We start from the raw sequence: 20093 nt of genomic DNA, 5'->3' as shown, positions 1-20093 counted from the left end.
ATGAAACGAGACAAATCACCATAGGGCTATGGAGCCCACCAGCTTTCCGCCATGTGTTCAAAGCAACCTATGAAACGCTCGCGGTCCGTGTCGCGCGAGAACTTCCAAGAATGCGGGCGATCTAGATCCGTGATTTCGAGACATGCGCCCGGGTATCCTGGGCTTCCAGGGGTTGCCATCTCAGCCAGTTTGAATCTCGAGACCGAGTCCGAATCCGAGGCCATCTGCCTTTTGAAAACAACCCCTACAGAATCCAGCATTCAGTTAGTTCAGCTCTCACAGTGCTGCTCGGAGATGACCTGGGCCAGGTCTCAATACAGACGCCCGTTGATATTTCATCATTCCCACGATTCGATTCCTGGACATATTCACAGGAGCCCAAGTCCTCTCTAATGGGCGCCTGTTCAAATTTCGCACCTATCTAAGAACACAATTCCAGAAGATAGCAAGACTGGAATTTTAAAACCGAGAGAGAATATGGTCTCATTCTGCGCGCGATATGCGCTCGCTATGCACCACAAGCCCAGTCCATACCCAACGAATCTGACGATGAATGCCAGTTGGCATCCCCTAGTGATTAGGGGCCCTGCAGACAGGGTTGGAGTATTCATTCCAGGTTTGAGTCCATGTACGTTTCAGCGTTTCTGTTGTTTGCCTGATTAGGCCATGCATGGTGTTGTAGGTCGGTCGACGCGCGTCAAAAGTGGCCGCCTGGGTTTTTCTTGTGCTGTTCCCTGCTTCGTGATAACGACGTCTCGTTCTCTAGCTAGGAATAGATGCCGGCTCAAAATAGCATAAAAAGGGTATTGAAACCAAGAGCCGAATCCGATGTGCAGAAGGCGGACGGTGGAAAAGAAGAAAGAGAGAACAGGGAGGTGGTGATGGAGATCCCCTGTCGCGCATGAATGCCTTAGGCCGACGTGGTGGCCTCGGACTTCTCCCGAGGTCGGACCTTCCCTGGCTGACTTGATCTACGAGATTGAACGCGAACTCGGATATCCTAGTGTATGCCAATGTCCCGCGCGTCATTGGCTTTGTAATTGTAGCTCTCAGATCCCGTCTGTCTAGTCTGTCTACGTTATGGCTGGGACAACATCGCTTTCACATGGTGTCGGTCATTTCTTAAAATTCGTGGATGGAGGTGGCCTGCCGCCTGGTAGGTAGGCATGCCGCAGAACAGTTAACCTAAGGTTCTAACTAATAAATATATACAAATTCATCATTTTGTCGATCGGTCAGGTCCTGGAACGCGTTGTTACCAACTGGTACATTCTCATGTCCAGCTTCTTCGAGGTTGTCTTCATCCATTTCCCGATAGTGATTTTGCATCGAGTGGTCCACGATATCGGCTTTCTTGCCATTGCGGACACGCAGACGGGCTTGTTGCTTGTTTAGAACAAACAGATTGGCCCACTGGATCAAGACCACAGCAGCGAGAGCACTGAAAATGCCGAGACAGGCACGCAAGCCGGGGTGGTACGCTGGCTTGTCCTTCTCATCGAAGAGCAGAGGGCCAACGATATTTCCAGCCGCGCTTGCTGCATTGTACAGGCTCATGATGACCGATTTCTTGGTGGTGCCACCCGTATTACCAATAATCCATGTCACAACCAATGGATTTCCACCAAACAAAAACGACAGCAGATAGTAACCAGCAAGCAGCTGACCCTGTACCGATTGGTTCCGAGCCGATGCATACAAGATTGAGAGACCAGCAATGACAGGTAGCATGAAAGCTGCGATAATAGCACTTTTCACGCGAGCGGTCTGGGCAAGGTAACTTGCCAGGAGGATCATGATGAACTGTAAGGCGCCAAAGGGCATGGTGAGAAGTGTTGTCTTGTACTTATCGAATCCGAGGCCGCTCAGAATTAATGGACCAAATATATTGGTCACACTGGCACCAATGTTGAGAAGCATTGCCATGCCAACCCATAGATATGTTTTTGGTTCCATAGCAGCCTCGATGACATGACTGATTTTGAACTCGGTATTGCCGGTTCCGGTCTGATTAGCTCTGAGTCGTTCAAGTCCTTGAGCTTTCTCATCCTCGGTGAGAAACCGGGCCGTGGAGATATCATTGTCCAAGCGCCAGTAGACGACTGGAGCAGATGCGACGGTGATCAGGCCCACAACGAGGAAAATGCTAAACGTGGGTTGGTATGTGATTATTTTCGAGTTGAGATTGATTGCTTGACAACTTACATCTGCCATGATTTTAGCACGTCCGACTCGATCTGTCCCAATCCGTATGAAAGGGCAGCGGCGACAATTGTGGCCAGGCCGTTTGTGCTGTACCAGGCAGCGATTCGGATCGGTTGCTCTGCACGACGATACCATTGACTCGTGATGACACCAAAGAGGGGCAGGCATCCAGCCTCGAACAGACCGAGGAAAAACCGAGCAGCCATGAGGGAGCTGAAGTTGGAGCATGCAGCCATGCATGTTTGAGCGATACCCCATCCCAAGACTAACGCCGGCATCAGGATTTTGTGTGGAACCTTGACAATGAGATATGACGAAAAGGGTTGCCAGGCGAGTTGCGCGATAGGCGAGATGGAGCCAACAAGTGAATATTGATTGCCCGTGAGGCCCGTGTCTGCCTGCAAACCATACGTGGCGCCGTAGCCCAGGACCGTCTTGTCGAGAATCTGCAGGAAGTAGACCCACACGAGCACCAGTAGAATGGTTTTGTCGGTCTTGCGACAGATTCGCTTGCTGTCTTCCTCGGTCAACGGGACGCGCTCAATGCCGATATTATCTATCCATTTGCTCGCATTTTGCTGTTTCATCGCTTCATCGTGGATAGTCTGTGGCTTGGACATGGTGGGTGGTTGCATAATTGTATGGGTACCTAGATAGCCTTGTGAGAATGAGTGGCCAGGGCAAGGGATATATAAATACCAATTTCGCTTGTTCCTATGGACTCGTCGCACCCCACGCCTGGCCCCCCAGATTGGCAAAGTTTCGTCATCTAGGTACTCCGTAGGTAGAGGTACCTATCCATTTCGTTCTTCTTCCTGTTAGGTTTCTTCCCCCCACGCCCGGGTAGGTCCCGCCCCTCCGCACTTGACCATCCCCCACGAAAGCCCAATAATCCGCCTAGATGTTAGCCAAGACATATCCCCACAAATTGACTAGTGTCTGCTCTCTGTGCCCAATTGATTGGAATAGCCTTCGCCCGGTATGACCGTAGGAGTATCCCGTTCGGCCAGCCAGTTGCTACCGAGCCCGAAAACACGGAATCGTGGGGGCTGGATGGCTTCCCTGCATGCCCGTCGGGTATTGAACATAGGGAGTCGGTCTTTGAGATCGGCGTTTGCTCGCGTATCTACATTCTATAATTCTACCCCGTATGGACATTCCGCATAATGTGGGGAACTGGAGTGAACATGGGGACCCTTTGGTTACTAGTACTGGTATTCATCACTCCCGCATGATGCATCAGGGGGAACGGGGGATAGGTAATTACAGACACACCCCGCTTTGCTAATCTCACACATCTTCTGCCTGATACCTAGGTAATGCTTGATGATGCCTATCTCAAGCAACAATTCATTCTGCCGGACTTTGCTTTCCATCCGCCCTCTCGTTACCTCGGTTTCCTCAGACCATAGCGGCATAGCCTATCATTCCGTCGAATTCTCAGAATTCTGTCACGCTAACCCGATTGGGTTACTTCATCAGCCTGTGGTCTGAGCCGCGAACCTCCTCTGTACATACTATCTGTCGAGATTTTAGGGGACTCTAGTTAGTGGATATTGAAATGACAAATTTCTCACCCACTTTTACAGACATATATACGAGGGGCTTCGGCGTCGCGTCTGTACATGCCAAACGGCAGTCACGTGACATGCGAACCCCCTACTGTAGGTATTACAGATTGCTTCGCTAACGCTCAGCAATAATAACAGTATGTCATTTTGGTATCAGTAGATTCGGCTCAGAGATACCTGCACGGGAGACAAACTGACATTTAAGGCATCAACCACCATCCTAGCTCGACCAATAATACCGCTCCATCTCTATTCACTCCTCAGGCTTTATTTCCTGCCCATTAGTACCTACTCCTCATCACTTTTAATCGTGAACATGGCCTATGCCTTTCCTACCTGCTCGACTCGATTCCGATGATCCTGATGTCGTTCCCGATTCTCCGCCGATGCCAAGCCTACCCTCCGAGCCGCAACTCAGAGTTGCCAACTCACTGAGCCGCGACCTACCTCTCCCTCGACTTCGATGGCGATTCCTGCCCTCGACCAGCAGTACCATTTCTCGGAGGAAGGTACAGAGGCGATCAACCTATTCACCCGTCCACACGGCTATGCAGTCACCTGCCGACGCTCTATTTCACCACGGACGGAGTCAAGAAGACGGTTTACCTCGGTTGCGATCGTGGCGGTGAACCCAAAGAGGATCTTGCAGAGAGAAAGCGACGGACCACTACCCATGCTGATAACTGCCCATAATCCATTTGCTATGACCCTTCGCTTCGATCGCGGCGTCAATTTTTGGCATCTAACGGTTGAAAACTCTTCCCGCAATCATGATCCGTCGCCGTCATCTACCCATGCTACTCAATAAGGGATTGAGCTAACGCCTAAAAAAAAATGAGATCGACAATGCCCTTCGGCAAGGCCGCACGACCCGGTAGAGCTTCGCGAGGCCGATTCTCAAAGATAATCATTGCGACCTAGAGACATCTACAATACACGGAAAAAGCTCGGCGACTCGGTTTTGCCAAAGATATTTCTCGGATCTCGCCGGGCATGAATTCCAACCTTGGAAGGCTTTTTCGGCAAAGAAGGTGGAGCCGACATCTGATGTTGTACAATACTAGGTCCCCGTAACTAGTTATATCTTTTAGTTACGCAGTAAGGTAATCTATGTCGTATGATCGCGAAGCGTTGTGATGAATCTGCGGTGTCTTGGGCTAGCTGGCCTTCCTGGTTTCAGACGTTCGAAGGGTGAAACTTGGACTGTAAGAACGTTACGCGTTTCAGACTTGAAATTGTCTTCGAAATTCCCTCGAAATCAACTAATGTCAATAGTGACTGCGCAGGTGCTGACCTGGTGGCGGATATTGATCCCGGATCACGCGCCGAAACCCTCTCGGACAAACATTGGACAACCTTGGAAGTTGGAAAATCTGTCAAGAGTACCCTACTATAGACCTACTCTTTGAGCGAATCGTGTCCCCAGTTTTTGAGCGATCTGTAACTCTTGCTACTCGTGTTGTGCTTGGCCCGCTCCTCTTGCGCTAAATGTCTCTTGCAGTAGGACACCACGCGACGCATGTGGTCAATGTCTTGATCGCTGTACTCGGATGGATTCTCAGTAGGGTTGTGCTCGAGGATTTGAGCTATCATTCGACCACTGTGATCACCTTTTAGCACACTTTGCGACCGTAGTACACAAAACCGGAAATCGCAAATCGCACGGGTGACGGGACTGACCTTTCGTGGCCAACAGTCTCACCGGATCCAACTTCCCAGCCCGATGACTGTGACTGCTCTTCTTCAAGCCAATCCCGAAGCTCAGTCGAAGTCATATTCACGAGATTATTAAACTCGCTGATCGCTTGGTCAATTCAGTTTGGCGTGTCTAGTGGGACACTGGACGTACTCAATCACGGTGTCTCTGTCCTTCATTGTTTGAAGTCCGAGACCCTACCAGCGAAAATAGTATGGGGATATATGTATGCAACAGGTATAGGTAGTAGGAGTATACAGCGTTGTACCTATAAAGCCCGTAAAAGCAAGGAAGGTGACGGACATTTGGCACTTGAATGTAAGGTGTGTTGACGTCAAAATAGCGAAATCGCCTTCTCTCTAGTGGGCCCCAGGGCCTTGTAGGCACGCTTTTACTCGGCACACATCGATGAGCAGGATGCTCATGAAGTACGGAGTAGTACACAGCCCGTACACAGTATGTATTTCTGTGTCGCCCTTGAACCCCTAGGTACGGATACTTTCAACCAATTCCGCGGAGTTGTGCGATTTCATCATCGATCCTTATCTCGCCAAGACCACGGAGACCGATAACGCTTCCTCTCTTGACTCGCCGGAGATCTTTGCTTGATGTGGATATGATCGCCGTTCAGTCATCCCGTTGACAACCTACACAGTATGTAGCCCTGGAGATTCAATCGTTATCTGAGTTTAATGCTCATAATCTCCACTGGAATGTTTAGGTCGAGATGTCGGAGACGAAGTACGGCAACTGCTCCCTAAAACCCCAGAGATAAGATTAAGCCCACCTAGGCTCGAAACGGGATGAACTAGGTTCTCCATGCTATATATGTCATAAGTTGGTCTTGCCCGCGCGAGGATTGCTTTTCATACCTACCTGCGCATATAGGTCTGTTCTCCAGGATCATCATGGCTTTCGATGCCCTCTCTCCTCGTGAGGTGATCGAAGCTGTCTCAAATGCAGGAGCGCGGAAGGGGCATACGAAGCTGGCCAAAGTCTTTATGAGTGCTGTATCGGCTGGGTGTTTGCTTGCATTTGCCTGTGGAACTTCTCTCAGTACCAATGCCACGCCCTGGTTCCAAGAAAATGCCCCGGGTTTAATGCGAACCATCAGCGCCTTGGTGTTTCCTTACGGGCTGTGTATGATTCTCCTGACGGGCGCAGATCTCTGCACTGGGTCTTTCATGGTACGCCAGCTCACACCAGGGAAATGGCAGTCCCAATCCAGAGGATGTAGCGACTAACATGCGCCCTAGTTTACCACCGTGGCAGTGCTTCACCGACGCCTGCCTTGGTCCAAGATGTTAATTCACTGGGTGGTGACTTTCCTCGGGAACTTGGCCGGATCTTTGTTTGTCGTGGCTATTATCTTTGGCTGTATGACGAACCCCGAAGCTATCGCTTCGTATGAATACGGCTAACATTACTCCGATAGATGGAAATGTGTTCTCAGCGGAACCTTTCAAGTCGACCGTCATTTCTTTTGCCACAAAAAAACAGGTCACACCTGCGTTCCACATGATACTTTTGCGTGGTATCGGATGTAACTGGCTAGTATGCCTCGCCTGTTTCTTTGGCATCCAGGGCCGTGATCTAGCTTCAAAGGTGATCGGCATTTGGTGGCCTACCTTTGCATTTGTGTCGCTAGGCTTCGACCATGTCGTTGCCAATATGACATTCATTCCATTGGGTATCTGGACCGGAGCGCCGCACATCACGGTTGGAATGTACATTTGGAAAGGTATCATCCCAGCTCTACTAGGAAACATCATAGGTGGCGGGATATTTTGTGGTAAGTCTCAACCCCGAATTTGTGAACGGAGCGTCCGGTCTGATTAGTATCACAGGAACTTACTATTGGTACATGTACCTCCTCGATATGGATACTCTGCCTTTGTATGCGGTCGGGAGGACTGCTGTTAGCTCCTCACCCTCAGTATCGCACTTAAGTGGAGCGGCCGCCAAGGAGACAGATACTGAGAGATCATCAACTTAAAGGTGGAATCGAACAAGGTTTTTCATGCAGCCTGATATGGTCTTATTGTAACACCCTTGATTTGCACAGCGTAAGCCCAAGGCCTTTCAAGTATGTCTCTATACAAGAAGCTCACTCATTATGCTCTAGGACCCCCGAAAACCCAACAAGTTGTTGAGAGCATTTCATTCTCGATTGAGTACGCAGTAGCTGAATCCATGATCGCCTTTTACCGACCATGCGCCGGCTAGATCATGGACCACTTCCATTACGCGTTCCAAGGGGCCAAGGGCGAAATCAGCGAGACACTGAAACGAAAGGACGATGGAGGTACTCCTCGCAAAGTCAACTCGAAATGTATCAAAGATTCAGAGGATACAAGACAATTATTTGGGATACCCGTTGATATGCATGGCCTATGCTTCGTAGACAGTGAACATCTGGGCAGGAAATTGAAAGCCCAAATTCCAAGTGCACGTGAGACTTTGGCAACAACGAACTACTGCCGGAAAGTGCTGACCGCCTGTCCCCCTCACCGCCGAGGAAACTGAGGTCAGCCCAGTCCGCTCGGACTGCTTAGTTACCTGAGTACCTCTCTCTACCAAGTAGAAGAGTTGCCAGTTCAAAGTGCTCACATCACCTTCATTGTCGCAAATACTTGTTCTTCATGTCGACATGGGCTCTAAAACACCAGAGAACGAGAGCCAAGGAGGTGGCAGTATGTCACACAGCATATCAACATTCGTCGACGTTGGCTGACCTTTCGCAGATGCTCCTTCCAGCTCAATCAAGCCCAAGGTCAGTGGTGGCGAACCACGGGGCGCCCATTGGTCCCGGGATGGCGATGGCGCACTCGGAGACGGTGATGGCGATGACGATGCCGACGGTGACGTGATGCCCTGCACTGTTACTCTGTCGTCGAACTCGCAAACTGCAGAGTCGGCAAACTCGAAGAAGAAACGGAAGAAGCCCAAGAAGAAGCCCAAGAAGAAGTCGTCTATGTTGAAGCAAACTTCACCACCACGAATTCCTCTTGCCGAACTATTCCCCGAACACCAGTACCCGCATGGTGAAGCCCAACGCTATGATGGAATGGTCGAAAATACCGTCCGCACGACGGCCGAGGAGGTTCGATACCGGTCCCGTCGCCACATCGAAGATGACACCTTTTTGAATGACTATCGGAAGGCTGCCGAGGTACATCGCCAAGTCCGGAACTGGACTCAGGAAAGCGTCCGTCCAGGTCAGACCCTCACTGAAATTGCAGTGGGCATCGAGGATGGCGTGAGAGCATTGCTTGATAATGCCGGCCTTGATACTGGGCAGGGTCTCGTATCCGGGCTCGGATTCCCTACAGGATTGTCGTTGAACAACTGTGTTGCACACTATACACCTAACCCAGGACAGAAGGATGTACTACTTGACTCAAGCGACGTCATGAAGGTCGACTTTGGCGTTCACATCAACGGATGGATTGTGGACAGTGCTTTCACTATGTCGTTTGACCCGACCTATGACAATCTGCTGGCCGCTGTCAAGGACGCAACCGATACTGGCATTCAGGTAAGGACAATCGTCTTCTCGCCTAGATTTACCACTGATTAGTTCTAGAATTCTGGTATCGATGTCCGCATCAGCGACGTAAGCGCTGCCATCCAGGAAGCGATGGAAAGCTACGAGGTGGAAATCAATGGACGGACATTTCCTGTTAAAGCGGTCCGTAATATCACGGGTCATAACATCGATCAATATCGTATCCATGCCGGGAAGTCTGTACCCTTTGTCAAGCATGATGACAACACAAAGATGGAAGAGGGGGAGATATTTGCCATCGAGACATTCGGGACAACCGGTCGTGGCTATTTGTTTGATGGGGTACGTTCTATCCCGCTCTCGCGTACTATAATTACACATGTACTCACCGATCTCTTCAGCCTGGTGTCTATGGTTATGGTAAAGATCCATTTGCACCTAAAAAGATCGTATCGCACCTCGCCAGCGCCAGATCTCTCTATCAGAAGATCAACGACAACTTTGGCTCACTAGTGTTCTGCCGCCGATATCTTGAACGCCTTGGCGTCGAGCGTTATTTGGCCGGTGTAGGTTTTTACGAACCTGTTCAACAGATCATAGGCTCACAGAGTACAGATGAACAACCTTGTGTCTAACGGATATGTCGAGCTTTACCAGCCTTTAATGGACGTCAAAGGGTCATACTCCGCTCAGTTTGAACATGTATGTGGTCCTTGATTTTTCTAACAAAGGCATTCCAAAATGTTGACTATGCCAGACCATCTTACTGCGAGAATCATGCAAGGAAGTCATCAGTCGCGGAGATGATTATTAACGTCCATCCAATATCTCGCTGTAAAGGGTAGCTGTTGATTCTTGATTTCCTTCCCCCTTCCCATTCTTTTCCATTCAACACTTTGCTTGCGTTGCTATTCAACATAGCTGGTACCAAACACTCATTTACAACAACTTCTATGATCCACTGTTATTTTTGTTGATGCAAATTGAATGCAACATGAACTGCTCCGGTCCATACGATCTCTCCTCTCTATTTCAGTCAAATTGGCCGACTCTACAGTAGTTCTCCCTGCCCCCATGTCGTAGATTGGTTTTTTCAACATGAGGTATCGAACGGCACTGCTGAACAGTCCCCCCTCAAGACCAAGAGCCCATTTCCGTATTCCTGCGTGTGGAGTTTTATATGGAGTACTCGCTGTAGAAATAGGTATGATACCCAATGGCGAGGAGTCTGGGAAGTGGAATTAGGTACCACCGACAACCCCAGCAGCACTGGAGCGACTATCTGAGCAGCATCGTAGTAATCAAACCCCTTAACCTCTCGTTTTTTATATTATTGATCCGCGTTACACGCCCGGGAAGACAGATATGGTGACCTATGATGATGCAGTCTGGTGTCATGAATGGATGGATTGAAAAATAAGTTGTAGATGCTGAAAACAACCATGAGAGCATGGATGGCATAACGTTTTATGTTAAGACACCAGAAAGATCTGGATTGAAAATATCTGAAGGAACCGCAATTTTTTCAATTGCTTGCTTCGGCCTTTAGGTCCTCCTCGGCGAGGCGCTTCACAATCTCCCTCACTTCTTTCCATGAATTGGTGACTTCGGTCACGCGCGCTTCCTTTTCGGAAAGGTCCTTCAGTTCCTGAGGGAGCACTTGATTTTCGAAGTCGAACCCTGCCTCGTCCTTCAGCGCTAGCGTAACTACCTCTGAGAATTTGGCAGGGTGGGCGGTCGATAGCGAGATATGCTGCGTACGGGGTGCCCGAGCCATCGACCGCTGTGTCGCGGCGATGCCCACCGCTGTATGAGGATCAAGAATGTATTTGGACTGCTGATACAAGGTCTTGATGGTCTCGAGCGTTTCGGAATCGCTCACGCGGTCGCTCTCAAAGGTGCGGCGGCCATTTTCCATGATATCTTTTGGTACCGGTCCGAAACCACCGGTTGATTTGAGTGACTGATACCAGCCCAAGACGTCCTTCGCAGCTTGTGCTTTGCTGGCCTTTTCGTCCGCTCCGGCGGAGAGCGCGGAATCTAAGGAGTTGTTTAGTAAAGCATCCAAAAGCCACAGATTGTCCACATACCATTTGCCAAGAACCACATAACTCTCTCAAAGTTGCTAGAGACCAGGATGTCCATTGCAGGACTGTAGGTCTCCTTGCAAGCCTCGGCCTTGCCTCCATGTTGCACAGGCTCCTTCTCATAGCGGCCAGTTTCCCAGAATCGGTGCAAAATGTCATTCTCATTCGTTGCCACAACCAGCTTCTCAACTGGGAGACCCATTCTGGTCGCGAAATATCCCGCCAGGATGTTTCCGAAGTTGCCAGTTGGTGTGACAAAACGGACCTTATCCCCAACATTGAATGAGGAGGACTTCCTCGCGAGTGCGAAATAAGAATAGAAGTAGAAGACTATCTGGGCCAGGATTCTTGAGAAGTTGATAGAGTTCACCGCGCCCAGCTGGAGAGTTTCGTTCGTATCAGCATCGCTGAACAGAGCCTTAACTATATCCTGGCAATCGTCGAAGGTGCCATCTAGGGCAAGGTTGTGCACATTCCTATCCGTGCAGGTAGTCATCTGGGCCTCCTGGATAGGACTGACGCGTCCCTTCGGATGCAAAATGACCACGGACACATCTTTCTTGCCCCGCAGACCGTAAATCGCTGCAGACCCGGTATCGCCACTTGTTGCTCCAACAACAGTGAGGTGATGCCTATCCCTGCCCTCCTTTCCCTGGTTCTTGCGCGTGAGAAGGTATTCGAAAAGGTTTCCAAGGAACTGCAATGCACCTGTACTTGATTAATACACAGAATGCTTTGGGCAGCATTTGAAGAACATACAATCTTTGAAGGAGTAGCTGGGGCCATGGAAAAGTTCAAGCAGGTGCACGTTGTCCTGGAGTTTCACTAGAGGGGTGACGTCTTCCGCACGGAACGTGGAGTAGCTTCGGTCAATGATGGACTTCAGGTCGTTGTCCGGAATCTCGGAGCTTGAAATGTACAGGCGCATGACCTGGAAAGCAAGATCGGGGTATGAGAGATCTTTCCAGCTCGCCTGTGATCCATAGTTAGCGAAACTTCCTTGACAATGAGAGCACACCGAGATTGGCATGGAGTGATTCAAGCGTTCTGAAGGATGGAGCTTCGCGTACGTACCCAGTCATTTGGAATCGGCACTTCATGGGGCAAAAATAGTCCCCCATCGGCTGCAAGACCTTTCAACACGACGGTTTCGAATGAGAGCTTTAAGCGTGTCAGCCAGATTTCCGAAACAAAACGTGGCGACCGGCGGATACTATGGACTTACCCCATAATCACCTCCTCTTGTGGAGAGGAATTTCTGGGACTCTGTAGGTGCCGAATTTGTCAAACTAGTCGCCATTGTTCGTGTCAATTGAGCAAAGCTTAGAAGCTGAAACCTGTGGCGGGGAAAAAGCCTTTGAAGTCTACCAGGTGCTCTCGCCCCGCCCGATCTCGGAGGATGAGTCATACTGTAGTACAGCCCGTCACGTGGTCGTGTCTGCGACCGCGACCGCCGACTAGGGATGCAGATTTTAACATACCGTATTTGAAAATACAAAAAATTATTTAAAAAAACGGTATTTTCAAAGCAAAACGTTTGCCCCGTGCACGTGATTTCCATGTGACCAGCGCTATGGTTTTTGATTGGCTGAGAGTCCACGACTACTGCGTACATTCTAAAGGATATGGAACCACGCTATTGGTCAATATGGATGACTAATGATGACTAATGCTCTTGTGTATTTTCAAATGTTTTGATCTTTTTGACATTGTTTTTGGCAAATACCGTTTTTTTGCGAAAATGTTACAAAATACGCAACCCTACCGCCGACCGCCGAGGCGCCGCCGCGCCGAGCGCAGTACTATCACGTGGGGCCCGGTACGGTTCAATCCCAACTAGGGTCTATGTAGGGTTGGGAAGTTGTTTATTCCGATCTTTCGACGAATACAATCCCTGGAATCACTTTTAAAATTTAAGCTCCAGTCAGGGGCCAATCTGGTTCCATGGGCGTATGAAGGAGATATTGAGACATTGGTACCTACATGTACCTACCTACTGGCTACTGCTCGTAACGTTGCCTTAAACAGTGTCAGTGGCCACCACATCCGTTGTCTCTCAAACACCAATCATCTACTGCGTACATTGAATGCCACCGCCCTTTGGTTCATCGTTCCAGCTGAACATCGCTGCTGGTTGTTAAAATTTTTGTAGGAGCCCGACTTGCAGAATAATGCAAACAATCACAGACTTGGGAGGCACTCACTGTGAGTTTGTGACTCACATTCTAGGTACCCTTCAGATGACAAGTGATCTATAGGTGGCCGATCTGGGCCAGCCATTGCAATCATGAATGGAAGTAGGTAGCGGGAGGTACCTATCATGAAGGCCAAGGTACTCATTGTGACGGGAATATTCTTTACTTCGAATATTATTGCCCGGAAGTTACCTAGGTAGGTAGGTGATCTATTCAAATATATACCAAAGACCACCTCACTGAAGGTAGACCATGATCGAATAAATATCGGTCTATAGATACAAAATGAGGTGATACCCATGTCCATCAGGCCCCGGCCGCTGTCAGGATACCTACTTAGTTATACGAAAACCATAGGTACCCGGTAGGTAGTGCGTGAAGGCTTCGACGATCGAGTGCTAGTAGGGCTATAGGTATCAAACTGGAAGGGTCTTTCTCTCGCTCTGGTTCTGCGGTTCTTTGGTCTTGTAGAACCATAGCGGAGCGAGCCCGAATACCAATGCTAGCAGAGCCAACAATGTATTCCCCCAGCCGAGCCCAAGTTTGCCATACATCTCCGGACCTGACAGAGGCACAACACCGCCTATCAGGCTACGAACGACATTGTTTGCAGCGAGAGCACTGGCAGAGAATGCGGTGAAAGCACCGACTAGATAGGTTTGGACACTGGTCTAGATTAAGGATCGGGCTGATTAGCACCCTGAATTTGGAATGATTTGTGAGTCATCGCACCATTGAGCTTGAGAAGCCGACGCCAATGAAAAATGTTCCTATCAAAGGAACAATCCAATGGACGTGATATTCTGCTGTCCAGCCGTAGATTATAAGTCCTATTGGTAATGATATAGCAGCAGGAATCAGCATAAGAAGGTGATATCTGGGATTCAAGTCAGCATTGGGTAGAAGATGACCAGATAATTCGTAGGTGGGCTCACTCTGCTCTTTCCACGCCCTGACGTTGTGTCAGCTTCGTGTGGATTTTATCGCTGAAGTGGCCTAGAAACAGCTGCGTGGTACAGCCCAGTCCCATACCGAGGTATGTAAGCCCTGCGACGCCTTGACTGAAACCGTACTGTTGCTGGAACACCACTGTGTATGATGTGAACAACAGATAGATAATGCCGTAGATGAGTCCCATATATAGTGCCATGACGATGCTGACTGGACTGGTGCAGAGCAGCTTCATCGGGCGCATAATGGCCAGAGCAATCAATCGTTGGAGTGGGAGAGGTGATTTGCTCGCTGACTGGATATCAGGATCGCCGGTTTGTTTGCGCAGTTGGGCGGCTTTCCGCTCGAGGAGTGTTGGACCATACGTCTCGCGTAGAAAAAGAAATCCGACCATGGCGGTGATGGCGCTCTATAAGTAATACGAGCGATCAGAATCATGACCGAGTCGATGGTGTGAGGACTAACGTACCAAGATAGTCAAAAGCCAAAAGATCCATCTCCAATCAGCTGCCTGGGCGAGAAATCCGCCACCCACAGGTCCCAGGACGGGAGCAAGCAACATACTCAGACTGAAAACACTCATTATGCTAAAACTCGGTGACATCAAAATTAGTTACCGTGAATCAGGGAGATAACAATAAACTCACAACCCTCGCTCATTGACAGGAACCAAGTCTGCAATGGTGCCGCCTCCATTTGTTAGCGGAGCGCCGCCCATAATACCCGAAAGCAACCGAAATATTAGGAGCGATGTTGCATTTGGCGAAAGCCCACAGCATGCTGTACAGATTGTAAATAAAACGTTGCCAGCGTTATAAATCTTGTTGCGACCATATATCTCAGAGAGTGGCGCCAGTACGAGCGGACCTATGCCGAATCCGATAATCTGGATAAGACAAAGATCAACAGAAGCCCTTCCCCCCCACGGGTAATCGAAAGACTCACATAGATAGACACCGCGAAATTCATGACCATAGACGATGTGCCTTGGAACTCATTTTCGATTTGCAGTAAAGCTGGCGCCATCATGGAAGAAGCAAGTGGGCTAGGAGCTAGGGTTAGCTTTCCCCATCACCGCGGAGAGAGTGGAGGAGGGTTCCTTCGTACGTCGTGAAGCGCATTAGACACACAGCGGCGAGAATCTTGTTTTTCTGGCTCCGTGGCCAGTTTACCGGCTTCTCGGGATCATCTGGACCGTTCCAGTCTACTAATTTGAGAAAACTGGCGTTGGATGATGCACCCTTCGATGAAGAGGCAGAACTCGGGGGAAGCTTATGCACATTGGCTTCCCACGACTTGCTTTCTTCAATCATCACTGAGTTGTGGTTATGAATGGCAGAAGAGGTCCTTCTCTCCTGGGTAACAGAAGGGAAATTGGGTTGAATGATAGTCAAATAGTTTGAGATGAAGTTGAATGAGAGCAAGGTAGGAAGCGAATGAACGAGAACACCGAATGAGTGGATGGACACACCAGAGTTAGACTAATGGTGCGCAAGTATTGTCTATATAAAATCGAGATCGTATACCGATCTACTGATCTTGGCTACACATGTCATTGTAGAACATTCCAATCTCCGATCCCTTGCTAAAGTGTACGTCAAGCCCGCACGTAAGTACATTCGACGCCTTGTTACAAGATGGGCCCTACCTTGTCGATCAAAGTCAAGTGTTTCTCCCCTGTTGATGTCCCTGGAACTCCTTTTCAAAAGGCTTCAGATTAGAATAGAAACAGATACCATGTGCATAGCCCTCGGTGCCTTTATTCGCGCATTGGAGTAGTTACATAGACATTATTAACTTAACTATACAATGCTTTTCGTCTATCCTTCCCAGATTGGCCTTCCCCACATATCTCCCAATTATTGTGACCTAGTCGATGATCACATCACATCGGTGATTATGTCCTATGAAGATCTACTGTTTAAGACCCTGACCCTGCAAACTTTGAAACGCCACAGCCGTCACGCAACGTGATGATGAATATTTTGGTTTCTTGGCATATTCGGCGACATTTCCCTCGAACTGGTGATCTACACCCGGGCAAACGGTCCGTCGACCGCGGGAGATCCTTGATCGACACCGGGTCCCTGCGTTTCAGTAGATAAGTGTTGATCACATCCCTGAATGTGATTCTTCACACGGGTAGCGGGACTGGGCTGACATCGCCCACTAAGCACGGAATACTTCGTAGATTTGCTGATTTGAAAACGGGTCGTCTCACAGGTTCTAGCTTCTACTGTAAGCCAATTTCTGAGTCTCGAATGTACGGACTACGGAGTATCCGCTGGGCATTCGGATGATGTACGGATCCGTCGGGAGACCCACATCCGCTACCCCTTATGTACTGTTATTCCTATGAACAAGAACATATATCGTACGAAACCTCGATTACGGCAATTTCTACCTAATGGCGAGATCTGAAACATTAATGTCCCACAGCAGGATTAGGTGGCTATGTACATAGTAGCGATTGCGTGGATGAATATCGACCCCACAAGGACTCAGGTGGGGACCTACAGTATACTGCCTAGTGCCTACGCGTATTATACCATCAGATCTATGGAGGATGGGAGTTGATACGCATAAGAGGAGGGAGCTGGGACTTAGTGGAAATCCTTCAAACTGAACGTGGAGTTATTATATACATATTCTAAATTGACAAATAGAATAAAAAGCACAAGGACTTTGTACCAAAATGAAATATCAAACGCCCAAATGTGGCCAGGGAAATACGTAGAAGCACCTGAGCACGGGGCTGGATCTGCAGATCCACACACCCCTTCCCCTTAGGTCAACAGACCCACCATTATGTATCAAATGCAAAAAGAGTTCGCAAAAAGAGAAGAAGGACATCAGAAACTGGAAATCAAGAGATAAAGGAAGTCATTAAAACCGAATGTAGGGGAGTTCCCCTTTAGTTTGATCGCTTGGTGAGGATAGGCTTTGTGAAGGCGAGCCCAAATCCTTCTTTCTCGGCATTTCGGCCGGTTCCAATGCCTGGCCTGGCGTGGATCGTGGCAAAGTCGTAACCTAAGCGTTTCGCATCGATGAGGCGCGCGCGAATCAAAGCTTGCTGTACTCCACGGCCACGGAAATGTGGTGTCGTGCTATCGATGTAGAGATGTGCGACACGTCCGTATTTGGTCTCCATTAGTGCCATAGCGCCACATCCAGCGATTTGTCCGTCGATTTTGCCAAAATACAGGTTTGTATCTCCTCTCAATGCTGCGGTCTCTGCAAGGCTTCGCAGAACTTCGTCCGACCGACCGTCATCTTTGAAACCGGCAATTGAGGCGTGGATAAATGCCCCCATCCCTGCATCATTGGCGGGCGCTCGGCAGACAACCATGTTTGATCCGAACGGAAGCTCGGCGGGGGAATCCAGGCTGGAATCAAAATCGACGTGTATTTCATGGAGTGACCGAGCGTAGATGTTGAGGAATCCTTCAACCACATAGCTGCGCATAGCCACTGCCTGAATAACGCTTTGGTCGGCGTAGGGACAGAGCAAGATACAAGGTGTCAGGTTTGCAGCGGTATGAAGGGCTTCAATATCGGCCAGATCATTTTCGGTGACTCTGCCTTTCATCCCAAGTCCCAGTGTGCGGTTTAATTGTTGGCCCAGATGGGGCGTGGTGAGAGCGGCGACGCCACCTCCGGCGACGGAGTGCAGACTGATGTTTTCATGTGGGAATAATTGCTTGCCAACTTCCACCTGGCGTGACAGATGAAGGATGTGAGCCTCTTCAATTTGATGGATGGTATCAAGCTTGTTGAAAAGTCGGCTATTCATGGTTGACGGGGTAGATGCTGCTGCTTGCTTCCGCTCGATGGAGAGGGTAGGGCCGCTAGAGTGAGCGACCAACATATCGACGACGTGAGTTGATAGAATGGAAAGAAAGAAGAGGATAGATCGGAGAAGTTCAAGAATATAGTATATGATAAGTCTTAGTTAGGCCTGACCTCCTAATCTTAGGAGACACTCTGGTTTAAGTATGAAGCTCGGGTGGTCTCCACGACGCATCCTATGGATCGTAAGCCACCTCCTAACTTCCTAACTAACCTCCTACATTCTTAGCACTCGACACATGGGGGATTGCGTACGTGGTTTGTAGTATTATGGCATCCAGATCCTTCTGGGGACACGCAGATCCCGAATATTGATTCGGCTGTGGAGAGTTTCACTGTGATCTGAATCCTCATTGTGAGATATGTTTCAAATCCAAATACCAATCAAGGACGGTGACGAAGACGCGTGCGAAGCCTATATTGTCGATCATCCGACAGGAATCATGGTGATCATTAGATGTCTGACGCTGGGAAGCAAAATCGGCCGTCCGCTGAAATTGGAATTCTCCTGAAAGCTCGGAGCTGCTTTGCGCCATCCATGTACTCCGTAAATTGTTGGCCATATGGGTCCAATAGACTAGAGAATCAACTCCGCCACATGATAATACGGTAGGATGTTTGTCTATTTAAAATCATTGACATAATAGCCTTCACACTCCTAAAATTAGCTTATCTCGAAGGGCATGAATCTTTCTACTCCGTATACATGCAAATGCCATTAGCCCTTGTAATTATAGGTAACTATTTCTGGGTGCCTTCTCTCGTGGGGATGATGTACCGAGGATTTTGGTAACCAGGTACAACATCTTTTGCACTCCCGACCATGCCAAAAATCGATGTTTAGTTGGTTTCGGTGCATGAAGTGCCATACACATGTCTACATGGCTACATGAGGCTCTGGCAAACCTATACCTTGAGGCTTGGCGGGACGTCACTGAGGACATTCCGCCCTCGAAGACGAAATGTCCTACGTCATTCTAAGATTCCTCTAAAGATACTCTGTCATTCTCAATATTCTATCGTTACGTATGCTGCGTAGAATTAGATGCACAGTCTGGCTCGAGCAAAACCACAAAGAAACAAGGTCAAGACGCTGCAGTGGCAGCCATTGATGATTGAATGAGCTTATACAGTCCAAGCCAGAAACTGTGAATCCTGTGGTCAGCAGACTTTTCTGATAAAATGCTCACTGACGCCATAGGCTGATTCCCACCGTAGGACTGTTGCGGGGGTGGGGATGGGACACATCTCCCTGTCTAGCTTCTCATGGTCCGTAGGTAGGTTGTCATTGCATTTGACTCCTTCTAGTGTTCAAGCTCTTCCTCTCCGTGCTACTCGGATCTTCTATCCCTATTCCCCCGCTCTTTTACTTCCCCGGGCTGGCTTTCGGTAACATAACATTCCTCAGCCCACCTCAACTATGTACGTGCAGTGTGGGAACTCGTTGGGCTATCAAACCTCATATCACGACTAGCTGAGGATTGAATGCGTGCTTATACCTCAATAAAATGTATGATTTAGCACATTACTACTAGTCATTGTGGAAGCCAATGCGTGATAATCCTAAGGATATTGCGCCATCCGATCAAAAGTCTGAGCGGAATCTATTCCACGGTTGGATGCTTCTCGCACATGGCTCACTTTAGATCTATATCCATTGAGTTATCGAACTAACAAAGTCTCTACATAGTTATTTATCATTCAATAACTAGTAGATAAGAGAAGGAGAGAAACCTAACCTTTTACCAATCATATATCCATGTACCGATAAACACGACTGGATATAGAATTGCGGCCCTCTTGGTGTCCCTAGATGGTGCGACTAAATGATGTGAAGGTTTGAATCGAGATAGCGCTACATGATCATCGGGGCTTTGCCGTAGGGCACAGGAACCAAAGTTCCCGCACTATACGCAAGGAGGAGTAATGCATCAATTTGCTCTGGTTGAATCATCTATCGGTGGAAGATCGGACAGGGTCAGGGCTATGTTTGTGATTTAGAAAGGCGAATGCAGGAAACGGTGGGAGTTG

General features: G+C 48.9%; 7 protein-coding genes across 7 annotated transcripts; 2 read left to right on the top strand and 5 right to left on the bottom strand.

The window, feature by feature from the left end:
• Positions 1 to 1197: 1197 nt before the first annotated feature.
• Positions 1198 to 2840, bottom strand: N7515_001224 (putative MFS transporter; the record flags this gene model as incomplete). Its single annotated transcript, XM_056661968.1, has 2 exons — positions 1198 to 2146; positions 2206 to 2840. 2 exons carry the CDS (start codon positions 2838 to 2840, stop codon positions 1198 to 1200), a joined length of 1584 nt encoding a protein of 527 aa, XP_056524081.1.
• Positions 2841 to 5174: 2334 nt separating this feature from the next.
• On the bottom strand, positions 5175 to 5651 carry N7515_001223 (DUF3140 domain-containing protein; the record flags this gene model as incomplete). Its single annotated transcript, XM_056661967.1, has 3 exons — positions 5175 to 5397; positions 5457 to 5573; positions 5626 to 5651. The coding sequence occupies 3 exons, from the start codon at positions 5649 to 5651 to the stop codon at positions 5175 to 5177; spliced, it is 366 nt and encodes a 121-aa protein (XP_056524080.1).
• Positions 5652 to 6380: 729 nt separating this feature from the next.
• N7515_001222 (formate/nitrite transporter family protein) lies at positions 6381 to 7468 on the top strand (the record flags this gene model as incomplete). Its single annotated transcript, XM_056661966.1, has 4 exons — positions 6381 to 6659; positions 6729 to 6849; positions 6908 to 7264; positions 7320 to 7468. The coding sequence occupies 4 exons, from the start codon at positions 6381 to 6383 to the stop codon at positions 7466 to 7468; spliced, it is 906 nt and encodes a 301-aa protein (XP_056524079.1).
• Positions 7469 to 8122: 654 nt separating this feature from the next.
• Positions 8123 to 9794, top strand: N7515_001221 (Winged helix-turn-helix transcription repressor DNA-binding; the record flags this gene model as incomplete). The annotated part of the gene is made up of 6 exons (XM_056661965.1): positions 8123 to 8165; positions 8217 to 9010; positions 9059 to 9322; positions 9382 to 9546; positions 9596 to 9682; positions 9738 to 9794. 6 exons carry the CDS (start codon positions 8123 to 8125, stop codon positions 9792 to 9794), a joined length of 1410 nt encoding a protein of 469 aa, XP_056524078.1.
• Positions 9795 to 10505: 711 nt separating this feature from the next.
• Positions 10506 to 12367, bottom strand: N7515_001220 (threonine synthase THR4; the record flags this gene model as incomplete). Its single annotated transcript, XM_056661964.1, has 5 exons — positions 10506 to 11020; positions 11071 to 11775; positions 11827 to 12040; positions 12142 to 12228; positions 12293 to 12367. The coding sequence occupies 5 exons, from the start codon at positions 12365 to 12367 to the stop codon at positions 10506 to 10508; spliced, it is 1596 nt and encodes a 531-aa protein (XP_056524077.1).
• Positions 12368 to 13678: 1311 nt separating this feature from the next.
• Positions 13679 to 15526, bottom strand: N7515_001219 (MFS transporter; the record flags this gene model as incomplete). The annotated part of the gene is made up of 7 exons (XM_056661963.1): positions 13679 to 13933; positions 13995 to 14139; positions 14198 to 14622; positions 14683 to 14800; positions 14861 to 15099; positions 15159 to 15258; positions 15321 to 15526. 7 exons carry the CDS (start codon positions 15524 to 15526, stop codon positions 13679 to 13681), a joined length of 1488 nt encoding a protein of 495 aa, XP_056524076.1.
• A 1601-nt stretch (positions 15527 to 17127) lies between these two features.
• On the bottom strand, positions 17128 to 18081 carry N7515_001218 (GNAT family N-acetyltransferase; the record flags this gene model as incomplete). The annotated part of the gene is made up of 1 exon (XM_056661962.1): positions 17128 to 18081. One exon carries the CDS (start codon positions 18079 to 18081, stop codon positions 17128 to 17130), a length of 954 nt encoding a protein of 317 aa, XP_056524075.1.
• Positions 18082 to 20093: the final 2012 nt, after the last annotated feature.

The sequence above is a fragment of the Penicillium bovifimosum genome (assembly GCF_028826915.1).
Source record: "Penicillium bovifimosum strain IBT 22155 chromosome Unknown utg000002l_segment0_segment0, whole genome shotgun sequence".
NCBI lineage: Eukaryota > Fungi > Ascomycota > Eurotiomycetes > Eurotiales > Aspergillaceae > Penicillium > Penicillium bovifimosum.
The sequence above is the reverse complement of the archived record's forward strand: the minus strand, read 5'-3'. Positions and strand labels throughout refer to the sequence as shown.